Source organism: Chiloscyllium plagiosum, unplaced genomic scaffold (assembly GCF_037043375.1).
Source record: "Chiloscyllium plagiosum isolate Xiang-an unplaced genomic scaffold, Cpla_swu_hap1 HiC_scaffold_26, whole genome shotgun sequence".
Taxonomy (NCBI): Eukaryota; Metazoa; Chordata; class Chondrichthyes; order Orectolobiformes; family Hemiscylliidae; genus Chiloscyllium; species Chiloscyllium plagiosum.
The window spans coordinates 25,580,028-25,596,412 of NW_028270164.1; the positions used below are offsets into that span (position 1 = coordinate 25,580,028).

Consider the following 16,385-nt stretch of genomic DNA (forward strand, 5'->3'; position numbering starts at 1 on the left):
TCCCAGTTTTCCTTTCTTTCCTGAAATAGTTATATTTGTGAACTTTCCACCCTAATTCACCCATTTTACCGTACCTGGCAATATTAGTGAATGGCATGTTACAAAAAGTGCATTTAATAGACTTTTGCAAAACTATTTCTTCAAAGATCAGTTGTAATCTCTTGAAATTCCTTAAGTGAAATAAAAAAAAAGACGAGTAGAAAACCCATGCACCATAATCTTAGATGTTACAAATATATTTACTAGAGTTTTTGAATGTTTCACGTTTAACCTTGTGGCAGTGATTATGTAGCCAAGGTAAAAGCTATAAAGTTGAGCTTTGAGATACATTTTTACAATTCATAGTTTGTGGCTTGTAAAATGAGCTAAACAAAAATCCATGCCACTTTTTTTTTTAAAGTGTTACATAGCATTGTTTTAGAAGTAACTTATAAGTAAAGCACAAGAGAAAAAGCTTTGAAACTTAATCCAAAAACCATTGAAATTGCATTTATTTATACAGACAGGTTCAGTCCTTTCCACATCCAAGTCTCTTCCCTTCAGAGAAAGGCCACAACATTCCACAGTAAAAAGTTTTAACAAATTCTCAGTACACAGGTTTGTTAAAAATGCAAAAAAAAACTCATCTTCACATTGTATTCATTGAATGCCATAAAGAAATCATCTGAAAAAGAAAGACGACTTAATTTGGAAATTACATACAATGAAAGCGATTATATTTTAAACAAAATTATATTTTGTTACACAAAATGAGAGAACAGGACTGCAACATATTTTCTGCACAAAAAGGTGGTGGTTCCTAATGTAAACTACCTATTTTTTTGCAAAGAATATTACACCCAGTTCCAAATTGCCATTCTAACATACTTAGGTTGATGTTGCATTATGTAAACAAAAAATTATCAAATGATTAAGACATAGCAGTTATCTTGAAGTCTCAACCTTTTTCAGATAAACACTCTGCATTCATATTGTTTAGAATGTCACCTGAATTATTTTATTGAATTCCATCTTTTCAAGCTTTATCACAGTTATTTCAAATTGATGCAGTACTGTGTAAATCAGCTTAGATTAGGCGCTAAAGTGTATTATGGAGTATAACTAACTAATTGGGGTAAAGCTAATATCCAAATTGTACCAGTATGGTATCAAAGTTGAGACCCTCCATCCAGACATGAAAATAAATTCTAAAAATTATGTAGAATTACATAAGTAACAAATTTGAGGGAAGGGTAATTTTACATGAAAACAAGATTGAGCATAGTGTACACAAACAAGGCATAAACATTGAAAACACAATGAAACTTGCAGTAAAATTAGCATCAAATCATGTACTGTGAAGAAGTCCAGTAAAATCTGTACTTCAAACTTAGAAAAATCAGAATGCAAGCTGTAGATTTAGTCCAGCAAGATGGGATGACAAAGCAGTTGAACACACGTGCTAGTTCTAAATGGAAATGAACCTAAAAAACAAAAACTATGCCTAATTTTCAGAGAAGCTGCAAGTTAAAAAACAAAGTTGAAAACTTGAGTTATGCTTTTGTAACAAAAGTATACTAGCCCTCCCCTTCCTATCAGTTTGTGGCCCTTTGACAAGGCAACCATTAGTTGTTCAACTTGAAGCCTATGACCAGTGGAGTGCTACAAGGATCAGTGCTGGGTCCACTACTTTTCATCATTTTATATAAATGATTTGGATGTGAACATAAGAGGTATAGTAAGTTTACAGATGACACCAAAATTGGAGGTGTAGTGGACAAGGAAGGTGGTTACTTCAGATTACAATGGGATCTTGATCAAATGGGCCATAGGCAGAGGAGTGGCAGATGGGAATTTAGATAAGTGTGAGGTGCTGCATTTTGGGAAAGCAAATCTTAGCAGGACTTATACACTTAATGGAAAGGTACTAGGGAGTGTTGCTGAACAAAGAGACCTTGGAGTGCAGGTTCATAGCTCCTTGAAAGTGGAGTCGCAGGTAGATAGGATAGTGAAGGAAGCATTTGAAATGTTTTCCTTTATTGGTCAGAGCATTGAGCATAGGAGTCGAGGTGTCATGTTGCTGCTGTACAGGATGTTGGTTAGGCCACTTTTGGAATATTGCATACAATTCTGGTCTCCTTCCTCTCAGAAGGATGTTGTGAAACTTGAAAGAGTTCAGAAAAGATTTACAAGGGTGTTGCCAGGCTTGGAGAATTTGAGTTATAGGGAGAAGTCGAACCGGCCGGGGCTATTTTCCCTGCAGCGTCAGAGGCTGAGGGGTGGCCTTATAGAGGTTTATAAAATGAGGGGCATGGGTAGTATAAATAGAGAATTTTTTCCCTGGGATGGGAGAGTCCAGAGCTATAGGGCATTAGGCTTACAGTGAGAGCGGAAAAGATATAAAAGGGACCCAAGGGGCAACTTTTTCCACACAGAGGATTGTGCGTGTATGGAATGAGCTGCCAGAGGAAGTGGTGGAGGCTGATGCGTTTTAAATGATGAAATTGTATCTGGATGGGTATATGAATAGGAAGGAGTTAGAGGTTATGGGCCAGGTGCCAGCAAGTGGGACAAGATTAGTTTCAGATATCTGGTCAGCATGGACAAGTTGGACTGAAGGGTCTGTTTCTGTGGTGTACATCTGAATCTAATACTCAAATCCATTCTTAAATCTGTTCAGCTGTAGCCAAAGAATCACCTACACTGGCTTCTGTTTCCACTCCTGCATCATTCTCTCTGGTCCCTAAAGAGATTGCTGGCCTCCTATTTCTCCTAAATGTTGTCCCTCGGCATCAAGAAAAACATTGGCAGTTTCCACATGTCGAATAATATTTAACTCTACCTTCCCATTACTTATTGTCTCCCATTGTCTCATTTGTCATGCTGATTGTCCAACAACAAACACTAAGCAGAAATTTCCTTTCACTCAATGAAAAGTTGAAGACCACAAACCCATTTGCTAGTCACCATCTCCATCTTTCTCACTAACCACTGTGAGATTATTATTATTCAAACTGTTTCACCATCATTAACCATATGTCGGTAGCTTCACTAAAATACCCATTTCCACCTCCAAAACCATACCTGCCGCCACACCTACTTCAGCTCATAGATGTGGTAGCAGGCATGGTAGTGGAGGTGGAAATGAGGTTTTTGTTAGCTGCGGCCTAATTTAAAATGAAATACTAGTTCTCATCTGAATCAAATGTTAAAACTGAAGTTGGATTAACTTGTTGTAAAAGACTTATAATTATTCACATGCCCAGAACTACCTCTTTCTGAAAATAAACTAACCTGTATATACTGGGTCCTATTCAAACCAAAATGAGTAACACAAGTCTGTAATGCTAAATCTAAATTTATTAAACCAGAAAATAAGTACCAAATGTTCAAAAGATTAGTGAACAGCACTAACAGCCAGGTTAAAATTGGAATAACTTGGAACTCAATTTGAATTTTGTTGTCGTCTCGCATAACAATATCACCCATAGCAAGTACTGGTCTACTAAGAATTATTACTGTATTTTTAATTCAACTTGCTCCTTTTAATAAGCTTCAGGCTGCAGGGTAAAGTGCATACCTCTACTAATACCTTAATAAATGTACTGGTACATGCTTCACACAGATTGTTCATACTCAAATTATATTTGAACCTTTTTTGTTTTCTATATTGAAAATGGTATTTACAAATCAAAAATTAGCAAGTGAAGGAGTTTGGAATATACTTTTAAGTACTTTCACAAATATATACATTTGCTTCTATTTAAAAAACATAATCAACATCGTTCCTGTTTGTGCAGTTGTGAGGAAAGCATACCAATAGTTCACTGCTTGAAACTAACCTTGCTTCCTAAAGCTTTGTGTGCCTTAATAAAAACTAGAGCCAAAGTTACACCCTTTCCTTTATTTTTGAAAAGGTAATCCCCAGAAATCTAGTCCAGTCATTTAAATATAAAATTGTTGTCTACAGTACTTCAAAAGGGCATTACCCCCTTTGTAACCACATTTGCCTTACATGAGAACAATTTGCTTCTGTGCAATTAGACTATACCAAAAGAATTATGCAGTTAACATGAAATCCACTGGGGGGAGAAAAATGACTGCATGCAGGAGTACAACACAAGATAGACTTGCAGCAGTAGAGAACTCATTAATTGACTGAGTGTGGATTGGAAACCATTATGTTGAGTGTTACAATTGCCTAAATGTCTGAGCCTCTTTTGGTGTAGTGGTAGTGTCCCTACCTCTGGGACAGGAAATCCAGGTTCAAGTCCCACCTGCTCCAGAGGTGTGTAATAATGTCTTAGGACAGGTTGACTGGAAAATCCATACAACTGCCTTAAAACAGTTCAGCAGTGTGAGTCTTTAGTGGTTCACAACAGGCAGTCTGATTGTATCAACCAGCCCATGTTTGCAAAGCTCAGAACATGGTGCCCAACATTAGTTATAATTCCATGACTGATCACCACTTACTAAAAAATCCTGAGTGTGCTCAGATCAAAATAATCCCCAATTTAAGATATTTGGGCTCACATGGAGTCTCATGCTTACACACTGTGGAAGCTACACATTGAGCAGGGCTACATCTTTGGGAAACAGAATTGCTCACTAAATTCTATCTCTTTCTTTCACTAAAAAAAATACTTTGGGAAGGACAGTCCCTGCCACATTCATCACAGAGCCTTGACTAGAGTTGCCTTGCCTGGTTGGAATTTAAACCAAGTTTGGGGGTTAAATGTTCCTGGATGTATTCTTCACAGCAGAGTTCACTTCAGCACCAGTTCTCAGACTGTTTAAATTGAGGTTTGGTATTTTTGAAGTTCTGTCTTAATGAGTGCATGACAAAGGTTTGAAAGCATGTGCCTTTTTTAGCAACATTCAACCAAACTCATTATTAATTGAATTGGCTTGTGTGCAAACAGAAGAGAGATTCCAAAGTGATTCAAGTAATGAGTTGTTTCTTTCACAAAGTTCCATAAAACGCTCAATAACTTTAAACCTATTGATGAAACATTACCTTTTTACAACATTACTTGAAGTTGTTTTCTTCGGCTGAGACCTAATTTGGCTTGCTGAAGTATATGTAGTGGAACTCAGATGCTTAGTTGAAGTAACTGAAAGAAACAGGAAAGTAATCTACCATAAGATGGAATAAAATGACTGCAGCCTCAAATACAGCAGAATCGTAGTTAAGGAAAGAAACAATAGTATTTTCTCCTCCCTTCTCAAAGGAAGCACTATGTTTATTGTTCCATTGAATATTTAAGCATTAAATTTTAATACATCATTTGCACTGGAAAGTTAATCCAGACATTGGGAATATATATTATAGCGGAGGAAGAAATTCTTCTGCCGCAAGTCACTAGATAGGTATGCCTCTTTCAATTTTACAATCGATTGTTTTTGGGGGAAAACTAGATATTTCTCACAAAAAACCCTTTTACCTGTGGTTTTGTACTGTCTTTCTGATACTTTCCCTTTAAGTACAGCTGAACTGGCTCTTTCATTTTTATTACCAGTGCGAATAGATGGGACAGATCCGGGTCTCAATCGGTTTACAGGAGGGATTTTGCTTGGTGGCTGTATTTCATTGATCTCCTTGTTCGAAGCTTTGTTAGCACTTGGGAGTAGCTTCATGTTGGTGTCAGCAGAGAGTTTAAAAGAGATTGATGAACAATGCATATTGGCTTCTGATATCATTGAGGCTTTCTCTCTACTTTGTTTGTTATGCAAGACAGTACTCTTTCCAGAACGATTCTCTGGATTGTTTAATGATGCACCTATTAAGACAGTAAAAAAAAAATTTTCTTCCCTCCAACATTTGTCTGGGTGTATGTCAGTCAGCAAGCATTTACAATTTAATTCAATTTTAAAACCTTCTGCTACCACACAACAGACAAGTTACTGTAAAAATCAAGACAACAATCGACAAAAGGAACTGATTTATGCAATCAGTGACAAAATGAATTAAACCAGAATGACTAAATACTGTCAACCATTTTCTGGGTCTGCTTAAAACTATGTTGCTGTGAATATCAACTATTTTAGTTGAGTAACATAGATTTAATCATGTTTTCTCTGCATGAGATCATAGAGTCATTGAGATGTACAGCATGGAAACAGACCCTTCGGTCCAACCCGTCCATGCCAACCAGATATCCCAACCCAATCTAGTCCCATCACCCAATCCATACCGCTCCAAACCCTTCCTATTCATATACCTATCCAAATGCCTATTAAAATGTTGCAATTGTACCAGCCTCCACCACTTCCTCTGGCAACTCATTCCATACACGAACCACCCTCAGTGAAAAAGTTGCCTCTTAGATCTCTTTTATATCTGTCCCCTCTCACCCTAAACCTATGCCCTCTAGTTCTGGACTTCTCCGCCCAGGGAAAAGATTTTGTCTATTTATCCTATCCATGCCCCTCATGATTTCATAAACCTTGGAGGTCGCCCCTCAACTGCTGACACTCCAGGGAAAACAGCCCAAGCCTATTCACCTTTCCCTATATCTCAAATCCACTAACCCTGGCAAAGTCTTTGTAAATCTTTTCTGAACCCTTTCAAGTTTCACAACATCTTTCCAATAGGAAGGAGACCTGAATTGCACACAATATTCCAAAAGTGGCCTAACTAATATCCTGCACAGCCATAACATGACCTCCTATTTTCTGTAGTCAATACTCTGACTAATAAAGGAAAGTATAGCAAACGCCTTCTTCACTATCCTATCTACCTGCGACTCCACTTTCAAGGTCTCTTTGTTCAGCAACACTCTCTAGGACTTTACCATCAAGTATACAAGTCCTACTAAAGATTTGCTTTCCCAAAATGCAGCACCTCACATTTATCTAGATTAAACTCCATCTGCCACTTCTCAGCCCACTGGCCCATCTGATCCAGATCCCTTTGTAATCTAAGGTAACCTCCTTCACTGTCCACTACACCTCCAATTTTGGGGTCATCAGCAAACTTACTAACTATACCTCTTATACTCACATCCAAATCACTTATATAAAATGAAGAAAAGTAGCACCAATCCTTGTGGACACAGGCCTCCAGTCTGAAAAACAACCCTCCACCACCACCCTCTGTCTTCTACCTTGGAGCCAGTTCTATATCTAAAATGGCGAGTTCCCCCTGTTTTCCATGAGATCTAACCTTGCTCACCAGTCTCCCATGGGGAACCTGGTTGAACCCTGCTGAATCAATCCGCCATGTTACTTCTTCAAAAAACTCAATCAAGTTTGAGAGACATGATTTCCCACGCACAAAAGTCATACTGATGATCTCTAATCAGTCCTTACCTTTCCAAATACATGTACATCCTGTCTCTCAGGATTCCCTCCAACAACTTGCCCACCAGTGATGTCAGACTCACTGATCTATAGTTCCCTGGCTTGTCCTTACCACCCTTCTTAAACAGTGGCACCACGTTAGCCAATCTCCAGTCATCCGGCACCTCAGCTGTGACTATCGATGATCTAAATATCTCAGTAAGAGGTCCAGCATTCGTTTCCCTAGCTTCCCACAGAGTTCTAGGGTACACCTGATCAGGTGCTGGGGATTTATCCATTTGTGTTTCAAGACATCCAACATTTCCTCCTCTGTAATATGGACATTTTTCAAGATGTCACCATCTATTTCCCTACATTCTATATCTTCCATGTCCTTTTCCACATTAAATACTGATGCAAGATACTAGTTTAGTATCTGCCCCATCTCCTGCGGCTCCACACAAAGACCGCCTTGCTGATCTTTGCGTGGACCTATTCTCTCCCTAGTTACCCATTTTATCCTTAATGTATTTGTAAAAATCCTTTCGATTCTCCTTAACTGTATTTGCCAGTTATCTCATGTCCTGTTTTCGCCCTCCTGATTTCTCTCTTAAGTATACTCCTACTGTCTTTATACTCTAAGGATTCACTCGATCTATCTTATCCATACCCGACATAAGCTTCCTTCTTTTTCTGAACCATACCCTCAATTTCTTTAGTCATCCAGAATGTAAATGACTAAAACATCCTTGAGAACACTTACCTTTGGTTTGCTTTAGACTGCCTGTAGAAGACAAGGGTGCGTGCAATGAATCCTTTTTTGAATATTGATAGGGTTTAGATGGAGATAGTGAATGCATATTTCCTTTCCTGTTAAAACCAGATGGAAGTTTCAAACCAGATGGTTTGGAAAGCATTGACTGCTACAAGAGGAGGAAAAATTATTTTAGTGCGTGTTCGAATAGAGAGGAAAAACATTTGCTTAGTTTTCCCATCAGTGAATTAATAGTTGTTAAATGGAGTAATAAAACAGCAGCAAATGGTAATTTGTGGTATTAGTGCAAACGTTTAGCTGTTAGCTTGAAAATTGAACTAAAGCAAAACTATTTTCCTACTGGAAAGCACAGCATGATTTTGGTGACAGAAATGGTGATAGTAGCAATTATTTTAGCAATTCTACTCTCTTTAAATATATAAATTATATTTCTGTATATCTAATATGCTCAAAACTAAGTGAAATATAGCACCTTCTTAACAGCAGCTTGCTTGATTTCTGTTGATAGGTTACCTTCCTTTGTTTGCATTGGTTTGGTGGTGGTTATTCGTTCAGATTCACTGGTCAAACCTATTCTGCTGTTGCTGATTTCATGTTCAATGGAATGTGCATGTCCGGTGTTAGTGATTGGGCTGTTTTCATTTATAACCTGAAGATTCACAGAAGGAAGAAGAGCTTTATTTGGACTATCCAACACAAAAAATGTATCTCTCCTTGGACTTCGAGGACTTTTTTTACATGTTCTGTCATCTTGCAAAAGTCTGATTTTGGCTTTGGATTCTTTTTCCAATTTTGATCGATCATTGCAACTTCTGTCCTCTCTTCCCTGAATTTTTGCATTTTCCTTTTCCTTCAAAGCACATTTTTCAAATTGATTTGCCAGACGATTCGCTTCCTTTACTATTTCTACCAGTTTTTCTGCACTTAGCGGACTCCACTTCAGCACAGCTTCATTTGTTTTCTGCTGATTTCCATTATTATAGTTCACATCAATTCCCATAGCAACACACCTCTCAGAGTGCTTGACTGGAGCAATTAAAACTTCTTCAGGGTCATTTTCAAGCAATGATTCTTGGCTGTAAGAGTAGTAAAATATGAATGGAGCTAGAGAGTGAACCATTTCGCTATATGCAATTTACTTGATCAATAACTGAAATCTCCCAACACTATTAGAAAATACCCTATACTTATACAGGTTTACAAAATCATGAGGTGCATAGATAAGGTGAATAGCAAAAAAGGTATTTTCCTTAGGGTAGGGAAATTCAAAATGAGGGGTCATATTTTTAAGATGGGTGAAGATAGATTTAAAAGGGACCCAAGAGTCAACATTTGCATACAGAGGGTGGTTCAAATGTTGAATGATCTGCCAGGCGGAGTGGCAGAAGCAGTTACAACATTTAAGAATTATTTGGATAGGTACACAAACAGCAAAAGTTTAGACGGGTATTGACCAAATGCAGGCAAGTGGAACTAGTTTAGTTTGGGAAACTTTGGCATAGATGAATTGAACTGAAGAGTCTGTTTCTGTGCTGTATGACTCCATAACTTCTAATACATTTTAAAAGGAAGTTTGAATAGACAAAACAAAAACCAAATACTAGAAATATGAAACAAAAATAAACTAAGTTGAACTACAATGATATAAGTCGTGCAGTGTCAGAAAGATTAAAAAAGTATATAAGAACAAAAGATACCCCAAACATTATTAATAGTCAATTATTTATGAAATGAACAATAGGAGGACACAAAGCATAAACAGACGTTTCACTGCACTGCTTAGTTGCACTAAATACAATAGGACAAATGTATGGCACTTAGAGAAAAAGTGTAAGCTGTACACAAGATGTGCAATTACAAACTTTTATTAAAAAAATGGTACCTACTGTTTTAAATGCTGATAACTAAAACATGGTCCCAGAACTTGCTTCACCGGTAAAGTGGGAAAAACTGCATTTCCATAGTGATAAGCACTATTACAATACACAATATAACAAATCAGTAAGCTTTTACCTTTCAGATGGGAAACCAATTGCAAAATCCAATGTTTCTTCAGTTATGAAGTTAGAATCTGGCAGGAAAAGAAAATATTATTTGTGCTTCAAATTACTGTACAAAAATTAGTCATAATTTAAATGCTAAATTTAAAAAGTTTTACAAATAAAAAAGGATGTCAAGAGGCAGCTTGCAAAACCAGATTTAAAATGCAAAGTGCAGTTGCTGTTCTTCCACAGGGGGCAATCAGTGCATGCTAATAGTACATAGCAAGGCTCCAAATAAAAGTGAATGCAGTAACAAGATAGTCAGTTAGCTAACCACGATAAAAAGGGAGGGGGGGGGGCAAAGAGGAGGGATACGAGAGAAATGGATATTGTTGGCAAGATTTGTAATCATTACCTATTCTCATGAAAAGGTCCTATTCTTGGATCATGGCAATTGACATGGTGAAAATACTCTCAAAAACATTGCAATGGATACCCTATCTAGCAATTATTCAGAATTCACAGAGGATCAGGATCAAACTTGCTTACGTACCTTGAAAATTACAAGAACTCTACACTTCAATTGCTATGCTGCATGACTGAGTAACGGAATAGAAGGTAAAAGACCCAAAGAACATAAATGGAACCAATTACATATCAGCAAAGAGCCAAAATTAATGAAATTAGAAACAGACATAATAGGGTAATTCCATAATTGATCTGCATCATGAGCATAACAAACCTTCAAATAACAAATGGAAAAGATTACACCAACATTGCCTTCATGTTGCTTTACCCTCAAGTTATACATAATACCCATAATTCACAATGCATCTTTCAATACACAAAAACACCTAAAAAAAAGTTTTTCTAAAAGCTGCATGACAAAAAAAAGCAACAAGGACACAAAACAACAGTGTTTAAAAGGGACTGAAAGGGAAGTGGGGAGGCAGAACTCCTTCAGGAAGGTGTATCAGAAAGCAGGTTTTGTACTGCTGCCAATGGTAATGTGAAAAGGATGGCAGAGTGGTGAAAAGACCATAGTTTGTTAAGTATACCACGTTGCAGAGATGGACAGTGGGGTTTAAAGGTAGTTATATTGTTCAAATTTGTTGATGTCTGCTTGCCTATAAAAGCACACAGGACAGTTCAGCCATGGCCTTGTATAGCTTGCAATTCACAGGCAAGGCAGCAAAAGAAATAAATTAACTAGGCCTTCACCTTAAGCAAAGAAAATACTAAGGTTCATGCTCACTATGAAGAATATTCATGAGAGCTTACAGAGAGTAGACAGGTTGGTGGATTGGCTAAGCCCAGATCTAAAGGAAGAAGCTACTGTAACAATTGTTGTACAAACAAGCAGCAAGTTTGTAAGCGTAGAAAAAGAATTTTCCAAGATATGGAATATCCATTGACTAAAAATAAAAGCTGTTATAAACACGGAGTTTGTAGTTTTCGGTTAAACCATTGTGCAAAAATTACAAGAAAGCTCAGGCTAGAGTTGCCAAGTCCTAAACCTTACAAGACAGTCATGAAAATGTTTGGAGTTAGTCCAAAGAAAGTGGATAAGCTTTAATATCTGACAAACACCCAAAGATTTTCTTTCTTATTCCGTCTCGACTCATCCCACACAAGAAAAAAAAAAGGCAAGTTCAGTGAAGGATTTAAGTAGCATTTGCATTTATCTTTCATTGGGCTTTTCAATGCAAAGTACAAATTATCTAAAACTGTTATTTTGTAGTTTGCTTTACTTGATGCTTACATAATAAAATTGATTGTTTTAAAACTTAATTCTGTGGTTTCATCCTTTTAGTAAATACATTCTCCATTTAAAGAGAAATTAGAAGTTAAGAACAGAAATTAAATTATTCTATGAGCTGAACTTTAAATATACTACAAAATAAAAAAAGAATACTGGATTTGTTGAAATATTAAAATGAGAAAAATACAGGTGAATGTTTCACTGTCAGATGGGCTGAGACATGACTGGAGTTGGTATTATGGTGGTAGAGACGTGTTTTGTGTTGTCGATAGTAATGAATTTGGAGACTCCGCTCAGAATGGAAGAGAATTGTGTAACCATAATTGCTGTGATCCATTATGGATAGTAAAAATGCATCAAATGCTCCAATTACCATCATCAGCTGCCAAATTCATTGTCGTCAAATTGTAAGTTTCCAGTAAATTCAATGGTTTTTTTTCCCCCTGATAAAAAGACAGAAACAAAATCTGTTAGACCATCTCAATGCAAATTAAACCAAAATTTATGAAAAAATAAACATCTGAACCATTCATCCAGTCACTAAAATTTTTAAGATTTATTTTCCTAAAAAAAAAATCTGAAAATAAAATTTGGTAAATGTTAACCATAAAGACACCATGTAGATACAGGAAAGATTTTTCTATTCTATTTGGTGCCTTACTCTCCCCAACTAATCAAGCCATTGCAAATTCAAAACAGTTATTCAACTAGCAATTTTGCCTCTAAGGTAGTACATAATGTCAGATCTAAGTTCACAGTAGAAGAATGGCAATTTCACATTCACATTCAAACCATATTTTCAGGTTTATTAATGATAAAGTTTCAGGGGACCCATCCATAAATTTATGCTAAGTGGAACTTTGAGATTACTGAGGAAGCCCCATGTAATCAGATTAGCCCACAAATATGCTCTGTCAGAACAAAAAGGAAAACAGCAATGCAGTACACAGGTGAGAAATGTCATTATTCTTCAAATTTATCCACACCTTGCAATGGTCTGACTTTGTATCATTAAAAAAAAAAGACAATGAGTGTTACCTCTGGAAAAACCCAGCAATTTTAACTGAGTAATATGCTTTCTCTAGCCAAGCATGATGCAGTCCACCATGTTATTAATGAAGTTAAACATGTCTTCAGTGTTTTCATCCTCCAGTGTATTTCTGCAGCCATTGCAGCTTCAGGTAGGGAGACAGATGGGTGAGCATTCATCAGACCTTTAGGGTCATCTGCCTCAGTTGAAGTATACATCTATAGCTACCTTGTTTGCAAGGTCATTGCACAACATATAGCATCATCCATTCGGTGTCTGCTGGAATTTTCATGCCATCCTCCTATAGGTGAGCAAAAAAAAAAAGCCTCACTAACAATTTGGTTGGCCCCACCCTCGCTCCTGCATTCCTTGGCATCTTGAAAAGTTATAGCCTGTTTGATCTCAGCTTGGTTGCAGCAGTTGGTGATGTTGCTTTTTGTTATCATCCTCCATGCTTTCCATGAAGGTAGTGTTCAACAGGAGTGCAAACATTCCAGAGGCTATCAATCAAGAAGCAAGATCAGCTGCCATCACTAGTTGACCATTAGGAATCGAACCATCCCCAATCTATTGTTTCTTATTGGATGGCAAAAACATCAGCTTGATTCGAGGCCAGTGATGTCACAGTGCATGAGGCAGTTGTCTGTAAAAGGTAAAAGGTAATTTTCCTTTTTGTTAGTTTATACATTTTTAAACTTTCTGATCCATGCTTCAAAAAGGCTGAGGATCATTCAGGTAGTTTGGTTACACTTGTACTATACAATAATAAGCTGACATTCACAAAGCAATGGGGTTTCTTAGACATCAAAGCAGCAGCAGCTTTTTGGTGCCATCCATGTTAGCACAGTTCACAATGAGGTAGGTTTCTAGCTTCACTTTTCAACATTAAATGTTTAAAGATGAAATATCTAGACAGTGATTTGGTAAAATGCGATAAAATAATTCAGTTCCATCTACACAAAAGGTCTTTTCATGTATTCAGGATGTGGATGAGATCATTTTGCAGTCAATCATCTGTCATTGCTGGCACATCCTTACTATACAGAAGACAACATCTTGCCTTGATTCGATACAGTGAACAAACCATGCAATGAACTCCTTGCCGGCAGCCTTTGCAGGGTGACTCCACTTTCATATTGGGTTGGACAGGATAGGTAGCTATTTTCATCCTTTTCAGGAATTCAACATGCCTGCTTGTCAAATTTTTCCAAGACGCTGATCTAATGCTTCAGAATGATTGATAAACTTTATGGTGGACACTCCTACTCCTTAATAATGTCTACTTTTCCACTTGATATATCAACTTCTTTCACTTGACATGGGTTTAGTCACACTTGTATTTTGCTCTCCAGCATGGTCTCACTCCATTTCAATTGATTGACGTAGACAATGAAAAGTGTGAACAAGACCAGTCCAGAATTGAAGCTTATCATGGACATCCTTCTGTTGGATTTCCTATTCAGCTAGCTGGGATAGATGACAGCATTACCATAGGTAGAGTTTTAGGCTATCCGGATTTGAATCGCCTCAATTTCAGTCCATCTAGCAGGAAAACATGTATCATAGCAGATTAATAAAAGGATTATTTTTGAAAATCCTAAGTTCTCATTACCACTTCAAGAACATGTGTATGATTGATGCATGAAAGGACAGAAGTTTCAAAATATGTTTAATACAAGTTTAAGCCCCAAAATGTTTAGAATAGTAGACATTTTCAATGCACAAGATAACTTGGGTCAAGAAAACACAGCAGGCTTAGATAATCTTTTTACACATCACAATGTATGCCAACACTGTCAGTGTCAGTGCCAGTGCAACATGCAGTTTCTCTTAGCAACATAGTTCAAAAAGAAACTTTTGGGCAGATGCAGCGTAGGACAGGAATTACTACTCTCAAGTTTGCAGTCACCATTCACAGGCTTCACCAATAATAAATGCCAAGAATTCAGAGGAACTTCATTATATCTCTTGGATAATAGTATGGTGCCATGATAGTGGTCTATCATATTCTAGAAAGTTTGTAGATAGTCCATTAAAAACCACAATAAAAAGGAAAATACAGCATATGTCAAAACATATAACAGGAAATACCAGAAACAGCTGCAGTGGAAAGATTATGAAGTGGAAAGGTTATGAACACAAATGTCCTAGAATGCCCATTTTCAATCACAGGAAATATTGGACATACCAAAAATCTAAGGTAAACAGGAAATATTGAAGAAACTGAGGCACAGCAGTTAGAGTAAAACATTGAATTAAATAATCAACAATAGTATTAAATCAAAGTTCACCCCTCCCCATCTGCAGGTTCTGATTTGAGCACATGCAGCTATATTTCTGATGTGCAACATCTTACAGATTTTGTTCATTTTTCAGGATGATAGGGAGAAGGGCACTTCTATTTCAAGCCTACAATATGGATGTTGCTCTGGAAAAGGATAAGCAGAGCTACGAATTCAGTGTGTTTGTGTTGACAGCCTTCCAGGAGATACGTGGGCTATATACCTATCTTCAGGTAGATTTACAATGGCTCACTACCCAGCTACAGAACAAGGTCAGTGGCAAGAGTCTGGTAAAACGTGGACCATTTTCCATTTATTGGGATTTCCTCTTGAGCATGGCAGGCGTAGATAACAAAGTTCATAATTACTTGCAGTGGGCTATGACAACCTTTGACCAACTGAGGAGGAGCATGCATCACTGACGTCCCTGCACTCAGGACACTTAGCACCCCATCTGTGGCATCACCCTCCACACAAGCAGAGGAAAAAAGGTAGGAAGGGGAGGATAGTGCATTCAGAATAGTCACTGCACTTATCCAATTCTTGATGCATCATCAGGACCCCCCTCACCCAATTCAAAAGAGTCCGTCAGATCATACACTGGACTTCATCATCCATTTCAGAGTCCATTAGAATTAAATATCTTTCCTCCCTCGGACAGGAAGAAGAGGAAATAGAGGGTAGAGCGAGGGGATCTCCTCGGACAGTTGGGAGGGGGAGGAGGAGAGAGGGTAGATCCTCTGGGCTGCTGGACCATTCTCCAAATGAGACAAGCGTGTGTCAGGAAGGGCTGAAAGCTGACCTTCCACCCGCACCCTCTCCCAAACAGATGGAGAGGTCAGCCCTCACACCTCCCTTTATCCGCTGAAACAAAACAAAGGTCCGCGGACACCGGAGATCTGAAAACAAACAAACAAACCCTGAAAATAAAACAAAAACTCAGAAGCGAGGCGCTGGAGAAGCTCAGGTAGCAGAGAGGATGAAGAATTATAACATTCCGACTGCAGTCACCTCCCCACGTCACCAGGACATGAAGTGATCCCGGTAGCAGTTTGGTATCACAGTCCCGCAGAGTTAACCGAATCGGTGAACAGACACCAGGCTCCGCTCCGGTATCGGTGAACAGACACCAGGCTCCGCTCCGGTATCGGTGAACACCCACCAGGCTCCGCTCCGGTATCTCGCAGTCGGTTGTTTGTTTTCTACCGCTAGCGGAAACAGGGGGCGGGGCTACATTCAAACCTGCTCCACGTGACTTCAAAGGCCGCTTCCGATTCGTTGAGGCGTCCGACTC

The 16,385-nt window shown here is 38.0% G+C and overlaps 1 protein-coding gene across 5 annotated transcripts; it reads right to left on the minus strand.

Moving 5' to 3' along the window:
* Nucleotides 1-467: 467 nt before the first annotated feature.
* Nucleotides 468-16,289, minus strand: LOC122563192 (uncharacterized). Of its 5 annotated transcripts, none has more exons than XM_087973587.1 (8): nt 16,222-16,289; nt 12,153-12,222; nt 10,049-10,106; nt 8,508-9,111; nt 8,024-8,183; nt 5,424-5,759; nt 4,997-5,093; nt 468-664 (listed from the first exon to the last, which is right to left on the minus strand). In XM_087973587.1, exons 2-8 carry the CDS (start codon nt 12,172-12,174, stop codon nt 661-663), a joined length of 1,281 nt encoding a protein of 426 aa, XP_087829713.1. In that variant the 5' UTR covers nt 12,175-12,222; nt 16,222-16,289; the 3' UTR covers nt 468-660. The 5 variants fall into 5 exon arrangements, with proteins under 5 accessions (XP_087829713.1, XP_087829716.1, XP_087829712.1 ...); XM_087973590.1 differs by having other exon boundaries at nt 8,024-8,180; nt 16,190-16,287; XM_087973586.1 differs by having other exon boundaries at nt 16,190-16,287.
* Nucleotides 16,290-16,385: the final 96 nt, after the last annotated feature.

Bases quoted from the DNA above. Each gene is read 5' to 3' on its own strand.
- LOC122563192 (XM_087973587.1), bottom strand. From the start codon at position 12,174: ATGAATTTGGCAGCTGATGATG. The intron at 9,112-10,048 runs GTAAAAGCTTAC...CTACTCTTACAG, and splicing joins ATTGGTTTCCCATCTGAAAG to CCAAGAATCATTGCTTGAAA. The intron at 8,184-8,507 runs GTGCTATATTTC...CTCCTCTTGTAG, and splicing joins AGCAAGCTGCTGTTAAGAAG to CAGTCAATGCTTTCCAAACC.